Source organism: Sciurus vulgaris (genome assembly GCF_902686455.1).
Source record: "Sciurus vulgaris genome assembly, chromosome: 6".
Lineage (NCBI taxonomy): Eukaryota > Metazoa > Chordata > Mammalia > Rodentia > Sciuridae > Sciurus > Sciurus vulgaris.
In genome coordinates, this window is record NC_136466.1 from 121,298,840 (window position 1) to 121,311,216 (window position 12,377).

General features: G+C 39.9%; 1 protein-coding gene across 4 annotated transcripts in view; it reads right to left on the reverse strand.

Annotated features, from left to right (window-relative positions):
- The window catches only part of KIF2A (kinesin family member 2A), a 56,822-nt gene extending 52,926 nt beyond the window's left edge, over positions 1-3,896 (reverse strand). For 2 of the 4 annotated variants that reach the window (XM_079144433.1, XM_079144434.1), the window contains exon 1: positions 3,664-3,822. In XM_079144433.1, coding sequence (XP_079000559.1) covers positions 3,664-3,727 — 64 coding nt within the window. In that variant the 5' untranslated portion in view covers positions 3,728-3,822. Of the gene's footprint in view, positions 1-3,663 lie in introns of all 4 variants that reach the window. The other 2 variants (XM_079144435.1, XM_079144436.1) reach the window with 2 other exon arrangements.
- Between the last annotated feature and the right edge of the window lie 8,481 nt (positions 3,897-12,377).

Genomic DNA, 12,377 nt, shown 5'->3' on the forward strand with positions numbered 1-12,377 from the left:
ATTTCCCCTAAAGATCTCTTGCCCTAAACTATAAAATTCCCAATGGGTCCTTTGATATCTTCAATTTCCTCTGGATTTCGGATGCTTTAATTAAGATACTTTTTCAACATTTCATTGAGACAAAAAATATTTTTCTCCCTCAATTTTGGGTTTTGGTGACATTCGAGTAACTACACTATCTCAGAGACCATTACAGTGGTCCCTGGTACCTTTTCCATTGAGTGAGAAGCAATTTCCCACTTTTAATAAGGCTGTATATGGTTCCAAAATAACAGAATTCTTCCTTTACTGTCATAGTTCAATAACCTGCCTTCTATACTATGCAAGATAGGTTACCGACTGCCACTGACAAGTTGTATGAATCTAGATAAATCCCTTATGATGACCTGGGACTCAGTTTCCATATTTATAAAAATGAGAACTAGATAATCTACAAGAATTTTTCTGGCTACGGGATCATAAGATTCCCTTCAGATCACATAATATCAATACTGTGACTAAGAGACCCCAGAGAATAATGTCATCTTAACTGCAATTTGCAAATAATTCAACAATTTCTCATCACACCTCCAGTCCGTAAAGGGTAGTCATTGCTACTGTAGAACTGATGTTCTAACAGTGCAGCTTTTTAAAAAAACTAGCTATACAACTATAAGACTGTAGTTAGAGTTACTGGGTTCTTAAAAAAGGGCCTGAATGAGAAAGATAATAACAAGACACATTCAAGAAAAACACTTGAGTGTCCAATTCCAGAAACAGTACAATTTCATACAAGGTTATTGCTTGTGTCCAGAAACAATATGAGGAGTCAAAGCCAAACTCCTGCCACTTCTAACCTTACAGTACCAGAAAAAGAAGACTGCTCTTAGCAGTTCACTCCATTTCAATCAACTCTGGGGATCCTGAACTGAGAGGACATCAGGGAGGAAGCAGGGCACAGTAGGAGATGGCAGTAGAGAATGAGCATAAATATAAGGGTTTTACTTCCTGGTGAGATTTCATCTGGATAATTAAAATGTTTGAAAACCAAAAATCCAATAATGAACAATTCACTCAACTCTGCTCTGTTGGGCACATTTCAGGGAAGGGGGAAGGGAGGGATGGCACACAGATGAGTTGAATTTAAGAGTCTATTAGTTAAATATTTTAATGCTGCAACATTCTAGCTCTAGTTGAAATGGGTGTGTGTAGCCTGACATCCCTCCATTGCATTCTCTTACACCACACCTTTTCCCTAATGCAGTTTAAAAACATCATAATAAGAGTTACGTACTCAAAATAGTAATACTTAAAGGAAATATGTTGCCTCATGAATGATAAAGGGTGACTAAGGAACTCAAAGCTGACCAGTCATCTGGTTTTAATAATCAGTGAAGACTTTTGAGATTAGTATTTTCACAGGGCCTCTAAAGATAGGAATAAGCCCATTGTGATTTACCCTTTTGCCTTTGGAATGTATCACTATACAAGCATCACTGATGGGAAAAGCCTGGTCCTGAAACAGGGACAAGGATCACCATTAGCATGCATGAAGGAAAACATCAAGCCGCCAGTTAATAGCAGTCTGAAGGAGCTCTTCTAGTGATTTCCGCTGTCTCAGACGTTACTCTAGTGTTCATCCAGCTGCAAAGTTTACTTTTGTTATGATAACCACTAGCATTTTACCCAATACGTATCTGTTACAGAAGTAGTAGGAAGCAAAAGTTTCTCTAAAGTGAAAAAGGGAAAGCTTGAGAGGAGTGTCTCAGATGGCCAATTACCACTGTGAAACACTACCATTTAGTGCAATTATTCCCTTCTTTAAAAGTTCTCTATCTTTTGCCTTCCATCAATTCCATCATGCATCCAGGACTCTTAATTATGTACACCAATAGGTTAGGATAATATATAGTAATGATTTCCATTATTTCTTCCAAGAAACTACTTCTGAAATGTGGTTTTAGGTTTCCAGCACTGATATAAGAACATGTGTCTGGGAATTTCTGGTATGTGTTGAAGGTAAAGGCTGAAAGAATATTAGAAGCCTATATCCCCCAAATAACCAAAACTGCTTAAAATCCAACACATTTAAATAAAAGATGTTAGTTCAGAAAAAAAGAGAAGCCTCTTGAATGTCATATACAATTTTTGATAACATTTCATAGCACCTATGATCAAAGAGCTTAAAACACTGTAAAGAACTTAAATTTTATTGCACCCTGAGTTTTAAATGTAAATCCCACTTGCAGTGGCATACAGTGAATCCAAATTGAAATAAAATGATATTAACAGGACTCTTTCAAGAAAGTAATGTTAAGAGAAAATAGAAAAGAAACCCAAATCCTAGTAGACATCTCTTTCCCACTAGTGTTACTGGTAACTTCTAAAGCTCTAAGTGGTATAATTTCCTCATATTTAGGATGATGCTTCTAGTTCTTAACCACAAATTACCTCAAATACAATGAAGAAAAATAAATCGGTAGCTACACAGTGTCTTTCAACACATCATAACGATAACATGAAAATCAATATAGCTTCACATAACTTGGTCAAACTTGGTAGAAACCAAGAGGCTGTGTGGATGTGATAGCCATGTTACTGACTACGCTAAAGAATAATAAGAAAGTAAAAAATAAAAGGCATGATTATAATAGACATGGAGTCAAGAACACTTCACAATGCTAGATATTATACATCTTTGGTTCTCTCAATACATGTATTGGAAGAAATTAATTTTCCCTATTTCCCTCTGTGCATTTTCTCCACCATATTATAAATGATTTCCAAGTCTGGCTGATGTATCACATTCCGCACCCCAAGCTAGTGACATAAAACACTTCCCCAAGAGGAACCTGCAGAAACATACACAAGCCTAAGGCTCTTAAAAAAAAAAAAATTAAGCATGTGTCTTCACCTCGCCTCACACTTTTCTCAGTTACCTCTCCCGAGGGTGTGAAAATATCAACATCCGGTCGCCCACCCCCACCTTCTCCGTAGTGCCACGAGTTGACTATGTCCATCCCCTCTCCTTCCCTTTCAGTACCACCACCTTGGAGAAGCTTATCGAATATTTCTTCCCACTGCTCCCCACCCCTATTCATGGCTGAGCGCGGCATTCTCTACATCCTTCCAAGGAGGGGATGAGCAAACACAGGCATGCGTGGGAACGAAAGTCAAAGAGGCCAACAACCAGACAGCAGCTTCAGGCCACCGGCTCGCTCCCCACCCAGGCTCCGACCGGTAGTCAGTTCCCTAAATACTGAAATCTCTGGTCTTCACGCTCCCCACCCCCACCCGAGCAGCTAAGAGGCCGGTAAAACCGAACGGCCGGGGTACGCGCGAGGCAGGGTCATCCCTAACGAAGCCCGCTCCGGGCCGAGCTGGTGTCCCCGGGGAGGATGGAGACCCGGGGGTGCAGAGGTCCCGGCCGGGGCCCTCCACGGCGTCCCCCAGCTCCCGGGAGGCGCGGCCTCCCTCCGCGGCCCGGCCCCCTGCACTGCAGCGGCGCCCGGGCGGACCCCGCACCGGCCTCACCCGCACACACGCCACACACAAAAGCGCCGCGGCCACCGCCTTCCCGCCCCCACAGCCCCGCGGAGCAATCAATGAGGCGGCCGGCGCCCGCGTTCCCTTCGAGCACGCCAGGCGTGGGGCCGGGTCGACGGGGCCAGCGGCGCGGCTCACCATCGCTCCGCTTGATCTCCACGTAAATCCCTATCTGGATCTTGCCGAAGTTGGCCGTTGCCATCACCTCATCTGGAGCAGCGGCAGCGGACCGAGGGAGGGGGACCGGAGGGCGGAAAAGGCGGGGAGGGGGCGGGGTAGGTGCGGGAGGGGGAGCGGTTGCCCGCGGCCGCGCCGGGCCGGGCGACAGCGTGAACGCGAGCGGCGCCGCGAGGAGCAGCGGCGGGGAAGCAGGCGGAGGTCCTGGGCCTGCAGGCCGGCGGCAGGAGGCGCACGCAGGGGCGTCGGGGTGAAGCGAGGGCCGGGGCCGTGAGGCGGCGCGGGGAAGAGTGGGAGGGCCCACGCCGCCCGCCCGGGAGTCGACGCTGGGGAGGCGGGGCGCCGCGCGCCTGCGCAGATGCACGGCCGGCGTCTCTTCCTTTCCAGATCCCCTTCGCGCACCGCCCTAAGACTGCCCCGCCCAGCTCCGCAGCGGGCTGGCGGCAGCCGCGGCTTGGCAGGCCCCGGCAGCGTAGCGCGCGCGGCCCTGCCCACGAGGAGTCGGCGTCGCGTTTGATTTCAGCGCGCGGCCTAGAAGACGCGGGAAGCGGCGTGCGGTGCCTTCTGGCGCGCTAGCTTCAAGGAACTGGCGCTGTTGCTGGAATGGATTAGGGGGGCCTCGTGGTTTCTGGGCTTTCGGAGTGCAGTGCGGGGCTGAGCAGTGAATTTAGGGACCCGCCATTGACAGTACTTGGGTGTTTCATCTGCAGGTGTCACCCCACTTGCCATTTATACGTGACTGGCCCAAGTTGCTCCCTAAAGGCACACCTGGTTCAGGTTTCCCATCTGGTTGGAAAGAGACGCCTTTCAGGTGTCACCCACCTGGAGTCGGAATGAGAACCTGATTCGCTGTGGTGGTGCCTCATGGCTCATCCCCACTCAGAAGTCCTGCGCTGGGGCTGCCTTAACAGTTGTGGCTGTGCTGTTTCTGCTGTAGAGGTCAAGACTTATTTGCCCTGGCCGGTAACACTAGTAACTATGACTCAAGGAGAGGATACAAACAGAAGATTGACTAAAGAATGTGTCTTTTTTGCTGTGTCTAGACTAGTCTGACTACATCGCAGTGTGGCGAGCAAGACTGTCCGTGCAGAGCAGGAAGGCCATGTAGACAGAGACCATGAAAACTGTACAGCACCATGGAAAAGCCTCCAAGTAGGAAGTTGCTTATAGTATTGGGACTTGATATGGAGGAAGTACTCTTTACATGACCTACTTTCCTTAATCTTTGTTAATCTTCCTGTACTGATTAAAAACAAACATTTTTAAAATTCGGGAATTGGAGACTGGGTATGCATATGTAAGGCATATGTGCACATGAGTTTGCTTAGAGTTTCCAACCTAATATAAGTAATCAATTCAAGTAGATGCTTTAAAAATTGTTAAAAGACTCTGGCACCATCTGTATCTTAAATATACTGAAAGTCTGTTTGTCAAAAACAGCCTTTTAAATCTATGCTAAAGTAGGCATAATTTCTATTAAAAAAATGGCTAGACAATGTCGGGGGAAAAAACTTGCAGCTTTTCTCTTCAGAAATGACATCACACCTCAGGCCCTCAGTTTCAAAATAAGTTTTACTAAGGATTCCCTTGTTTTGTTTCTTTCTTCCTATAATCTTAAGAATTTTATCTGAACTCTTTGAGCTGCTATCTAGTAGAATTCGTTTTATGATGTCTGTGTGATTGAGGTATATATTTATTTGCTTGCACATTCTTTAAAGAATGCAAAGAAATAAAGCTATGCAGCTCTTAAAATTTAAATTGCTTCATAAAATATTATGTTTTATTATGGTTGCTGACACATACATTGCACCCTGTGGTTTATATAATTAAAAAGCCTTAACCTTTAATCCATATTCAAAGATATTTTTAAAATATTTACATCATCTTGCTCCATAAAAATGTGAGACAAAAACCTTTACCTTACAAGTCATACCCAAAAGACTTAAGTTTTTCATAGACATTTAGCAAAACTTGCTTTACAGACTATGTATGAAAGTGCCCTTCTGAAGAGTAGCTGTTAAATATGCAATGCAGCTATTTCCATCAACATTCTGGATCAAGGATTTTAATTCTGACTCAGGCATTACCAGGAAATATAATGCTAACTAGAATTAACTATTGTTACTAAGCTTCTGAACTAAAAACTACCAACAATTAATTACTAAGATATATAACCCTACTAAGAACTCCTGTTCTAGTTAGGATTATATAGAAGGCACTCAGACATTTGTTCAATGAATTTTCTTCTTCACCTGCATAGTATCTCATTTATCTCTTTGATCAACTTAGAATAATAACTTCCATTTTCTCAATCACAAACTTTTTGTGAAAACTAATGAAATAAAATATGATAATGCTTTGATGTTTGATAGTGCTTTTATTCCTAAATTAAGAAAAAAAGCAAAAGCACCATCCTTTAAAAGAGAAAGAAACCCCATTGCTCTACTATAATACTCAAATCATCAATTAGGAGTCTATGTCCAATAATAGAAAATTAAATATACATTATCAATTTGGCTCCATCCCTTACCACCTCACATTAAGAGAATAGCAAGAGTTTTACAGATTGGTCTATATTCTTTCCCCACTTTGGCCATCTTGCCTAAAGATCATTGCCATCAGGTCATATACTCTTAAGAGTAGCTGCCATTGACCTATCAATTCTGAGTTCATAAACAATTTTTTAAAATCATAGTTATTATAATACAACCAAACTGATTTCCTTATGCCTAAATTTTTAAAAGATTCTCTGCTGTGGGGTTATTAGTACATACGCTTTAAGGAATAACTACAAGGAGAAGTTTGTTTAGTGAATGAAGGTTAAGGCTGAAGATGACACTTAACCATAACCTACTTCTTTATGAAAGGACAGACACACAATTTAGCTCCACTTCTAGCCCAGATGGTACATATTTATCTATATATCAGGTAACTTAAAATTTTCCATTCATTTTTTTCATTCATAATCTATTCCAAATTACTTTTGCAAAGTTTATGGATGTGGAATTGAGTGTAAAAAATAAAAATGTATGATTAGAAACTTTGTTTTTATTGTCCACATTCTGCCCTGGAATTTTTTTTTTTTTTTAATGAATCGGTTATTCTAGTTCCCATTGGGTTTACTCAGATTTTAATTCTAATTAAAATGGTGTAATCTCACTGTAATTTTTTTCAACTCTTAAATATATTAAGAACATGTAAGATACAAATCCAAATTTTACCCTCTAAAATATTTCCTCTTCTTCTCCACTGGATTCCTATCCACCATATATAAACATTCAGACTCCTTTCTATTGGGGGGGGGGGAATCTTCTCTTGATTCTCCTCCTTCTATTTAAATTCCATTCTATTTTTGCTTTCCTCTGCTGCCATGTTCTAAAATGAGTGCTGACTTAGTGCATTGTGTTGTTAAACAAAATACCTGAGACTGGATAATTTATAAGGAAATGTTTTTCTTATAGTTTTGGAGGCCAAGTAATCCAACAGCATGGTGCCAGCATCTGGCAAGGACCTGGGTGCTACATCATAACAATGGAAGAGTAAGCATGTGAGCATGTACTAGACACAGAAAGAGGAAATTAGGCCTAACCCATTCCTTTTATGAGGAACTCCCTCCTGCCATAACAACCTACTCCCACAAAAATGGCATTAATTCATTCATTAGGGCTGCCCTCATGACCTAATCACTTTAAGCTCCTACTAGTACTATTACAATGGCAATTAAATTTCAACAGGAGTTTTTGAGGGGGCAAACAATAGCTAGTACTCTAAATACTCACTGCCTTGATTTACCATCTCCCAGTCCTTTCCTAACCCCCCAAATCTGGATTTAGTCCTCTACCAAATTGTATTTTTCAAAATCGGTAATTACCTTCTAGATACCACATTCAGTGGAAACTGACAGTTTTGTTTGTTTGCAGAATGGCCTTCTTATTTTCTCCCCAATGCTACCTTAACCTTTCATGCATCTCAGTTTTTGCATCTTCCCCCAGCAACTGGAATAATACATGTTTGTCTTTTCCTCTCTGTTCATTTAAAGCCTTCCCACTTGGCAAGACACAGCTGAAGTCTCCTTTCTGTTTGGAATGTTCTCTACCCTATCCAATCTATAATGCCTATCCTGTATGTGATTTTCACTCAATGATCATCAGAACTTCCTAAGACAGCTTTTAAAACAAATACAGAAGAGCCGGGCACATGGACACATGCCTGTAATTTCAGAGATTGTGGAGGCTGAGGTAGGAGGTTAACAAGTTTAACACTAGGTCTCAGCAATTTAGCAAGGCCCAAGCAATTTTGTGAGAACCTGTCTCAAAATTAAAAATAAAATGAGGCTGGGGATGTAACTCAATGGTAAAGTGCCCTGAGTTCAATCCCCAATACCAACAAAACAAAACAAAAAAGAAATACAGAGGCACAAATTCTATCTCAGATCTACTGTTTTAAAATCTCAGGGAAAGCCAGATGTGGTGGTACAAGCCTGTAATCATAGCAACTCAGGGAACTGAGGCAGGAGGATTACAAATCTGAGGACAGCCTCAGTAATTGCGGCCCTAAACAACTTGGTAAGACTCTGTCTCAAGAAAAGAAAAAAAAAATCGATCTGGAAATATGGCTCAGTGGTAAAGCCCCTCTGGGTTCAATCTTCAGTATCAAAAAACAAAAACAAAACAACTCAGGAAGTAGGATTAAAGTGGTCCATTTTTTTAAAAATGCATCAGAAAATCGGGCATTTACCTGGTTGAGAACTATTGATTCTGTCTACGTTGTCATAATTCAATATTTTTGGTACATTTGCTGCTTAGGGACTGGGCACTGGATTGACATTATTTGGTTATTTTCCTATTCCACCTTCCTTATTTTGATTCTTTCATTTATACTTCTTGATAGGTACACAAAGCTTTTAAGGTTCTTATGGAACTTACTTAAATATTGTCTACATTGAGATGTTCCTAATTTTTACACTTATTGTTTGCATTAGTTTTAACTAGCATGACTAATTCCTTTCAAGTACAGGAAATATAATGGTTTCCCCTGATATCAAATTTTCAGTAATTTGATGAATGAAGACTCAATTAACAGAAATTTTTCTTTTAACCATTCATAGTAATGTATCTAAACAACGCTTTAAATAGCCTTATAATAGTTCTGATTAATTCAGGAGCTTAATAAACTGGATTGGAGAGTTGTCATGGAATATATCAGTGACATAATACAGAATGATTTCTCTCTTTTAAAATATATAATTGACAAAGTTTATAGATATTCAAGGTATACAGTGGAATAATTTGCTATACACATCCATTGTGTAATGATTATCATAAAAATCTATTAAGATATCCACCATTACCTGTTTTAGTCAGCTTTTCTGCCGCTATGACCAAAAGACCTAACAAAAACAATTCTAGAGGAGAAAAAGTTTATTTTGGGTCTCGCTCCATAGATGGCTAACTCCATTCCTCAGGGCCTGCAATGAGGCAGAACATATGGCAGAAGTGCATGACAGAGGAAAGCAGCTGGGAACATGCCACCAGGAAACAAGAGAGAGGCTTCTTCTCTCACCAAGGACAAATGTATACCCCAAAGGCATGGCTCCAATGACCCACCTCCTCCAGCCATACCCTACCCGCCCACAGTTACCACCAATTTCATTGCTATCAGGGGATTAATATACTGATTAGGTTAAGACTTTTATAACCCAATCATTTCATCTCTAACCTTCTTGCATTGTCTCACACGTGAGACAATGGTTCATTCTAAACCATAACACTACTCATGCTGTATATTCAATCCATAGAACTCATCCATCTTATAACTGAAAGTTTGCACCCTTTGCCATTGATGTGTACCTATTGACTTTATTACTTATGGCTGTTTTGGTGTGTTTTACAATCCACACATATAATTTTTTTGTTTGTTTGTACTGGAAATTGAACTCAGGGACACTCAACCACTTCCTATTTTGTATTTTATTTAGAGACAGGGTCTCACTGAGTTGCTTAGCACCTTGCCATTGCTGAGGCTGGCTTTGAACTCTTGATCTTCCTGCCTCTGTCTTCCTAGCCACTGGGATTACAGGTGTGCACCACTGCACCCAGCCCACCAGTATAATTTTTAATAACTGTCTAATATTCCATGTATTTCTAAATTTGTTTTTTCTTTTCCAGTGCAGGGGATCAAACCCAGAGCTTTGTTCATGCTATGCAAGTGCTCTACGACTGATCTACGTTCCCAGTTCCCTCTTTTTTTCTTACTTTCACTGTACTGTTGGATTATCTTCACTTTTATATTAAAATAAAATTATTAGGAAAATCTCTGTGTAACTTTTTTCTTGTGAACTTATTCCATTAAGTCAAAAGGCTATGAAACTACTCACTTAAAAATACAAAAGAGCTAATATCATTTCCTTCTTAAAGCCAATCCCTAGCTTCCTACAGTAAAATCTAAATTGTTTATAGAACTATACGAGATCTAGCTCTGGCTTCCTCTCTAGCCTCATCTGGGACTGCTCTCCTGCTAACTTGGCTCCAGACTCAGAACATCTTTCCATTCCCTAAAGTGTCAAGCTTTTCCTCAATCAGTATTGGTGTTCAACTTTTCATATATTTGATTCATCTTTCAGGTCTTCATGAAAAACTACTTCCTAAAAATTTCCTTCCCTTACCCTCTTCTTCACCCTCAGTTTGCACTCTAGCATATCATTCTGCCACTTAGCACCACCTGCCTTATCTTGCTCAGTTAGTTGTGCTTTGCTTGTCTGTCTCCTCTCTGTCACCTCAAGAAAGCTCCTGAAGGTAGAAACTTTGTCTAACATTCTTTTTTTATTGGATATGTTTATTTTTTATTGTTTCTTCTATTTAGTTACACATGACAGCAGAATGCATTTTGATTCATTGTACATAAATGGAGTACAACTTTCCATGTCTCTGGTTGTACACAATGTGGAGTCACACAATTCCTGCAATCATACATATGAACTACATATGAACGTAGGGTAATAATGTTTGTCTCTTTCCATCTTCACTGTGCATCTGGCACATGGCACAGTACCTGGAACATGAAAGCTAAGCAATTTTTTTTTGTACTAGTTATTGAACACAGGTTCACTTAACTGCTGAGCCACATCCCCAACCCTTTTTATTTTTTTATTTTGAGACATGGTCTTGTTAAGTTACTTAGAGCCTTGCTAAGTTGCTGAGGCTAGCTTTGAACTTGAGCTCCTCCTGCCTCAGCCTCCCAAGTTGCTGGAATTACAGGCATGTGCCACCACCCCTGGCTTCAGCAGATATTTTTGAATAAATGAAGGAAAAGTTTGATAACTTGTTAGATGTTGCCAAGTTTATGGCTTTGTTTTAATGGTCTTTCCTTCCCCCAAATGACTCACACAATATTTCACATTCCCACCTTTTTAAGACTCAAACATCTCTAGTGAATATAGATTACTACCTATATCTGCTACTAGAATAAATGTTTATAAAAACTTAGAGGCAGAACAGTATAAAAGATGAAAAGGAAAGCACTTTTTGCTCTTTAATTTCCACTCCCTGGAAGTAGCCACTAAGTACCATATTAATCCAATTAATTCTCAAACTTCATTGTGTACAATATTCATCTGGGTTGATTCTTATGCAGATTCATGGGTTCTGTCACTAGATATTGTGATTCAATAGTTCTAGTTTGAAGTCAGGGAATAAATATTTTTAACATGCACTCCAGGTCATTTTGATACAAACTGTTAGGTTATGATGATTTGAAAAATATTTTAAAAATTCCATTAAATAAATATAATTTTAACTGTGTAATTTATATTTTAAAGAAATCATACTGTGTTTACTCTTCTAAAACTTTCTTTAAAATATGTTTTGTAGGGGCTGGGGTTGTTGCTCAGTGGCAGAGCACTTGCCTAGCATGTGTGAGGTCCTGGATTTGATTCTCAACACTACATAAAAATAAATTAATAAAGGTCCATCAACATCTAAAAAAATATATATTTTTAAAAAGTTTTTAAAAATGTTTTGTAGCTCTTTTCATGCCATTGTTCATTGATCTATCTCCATTTTGATATCTGCTATTGTTCTGTGTGTGTAGGTAATAAGGAAATACATTACACAAATGTTTATAGGATGGATATTTGGATTGTTTGCATTTTATTTTTTGCTGTTGTCAACAATGTTGAAGACATATATTTTATGCAGTGAATATTTGTGAACAGTTATTGTGAATATTTCTTTAGGATAACTTCCTAGAAGTGGCATCAAGGAGTCAAAAGAAAGCACATTTATAACTTAGTAAAATTTAGTTTTTTAAAATGTGGTTTTGACACTATTTTGATATTTTGATGTTACACATCAATTATATTTCACAGTATTTAAGCAGAATATAGCATCATCACTTTTTATTATCAATCCACATCCTGCCATACCCTCTCTCACTTTTGTGGAATCTGTACTTCTGTTATGGTTTAGATATGATTTGTCCCTTCAAGATTCATGTGCTGAAAGCTTGGGCCCCAGTGTAGCAGAATTGAGGTGGTGGAAACTTTTCAAGAGGTAGAACCTAGTGAGTGATGATTAGATCTTGGGGCACCATCCTGGGAAGGAATTAATACATGTCTTTAGAGAGTGGGTTAGGTCTTGTGTGACTGGATTAATTCTCATGAGAGTGGATTGTTGTAA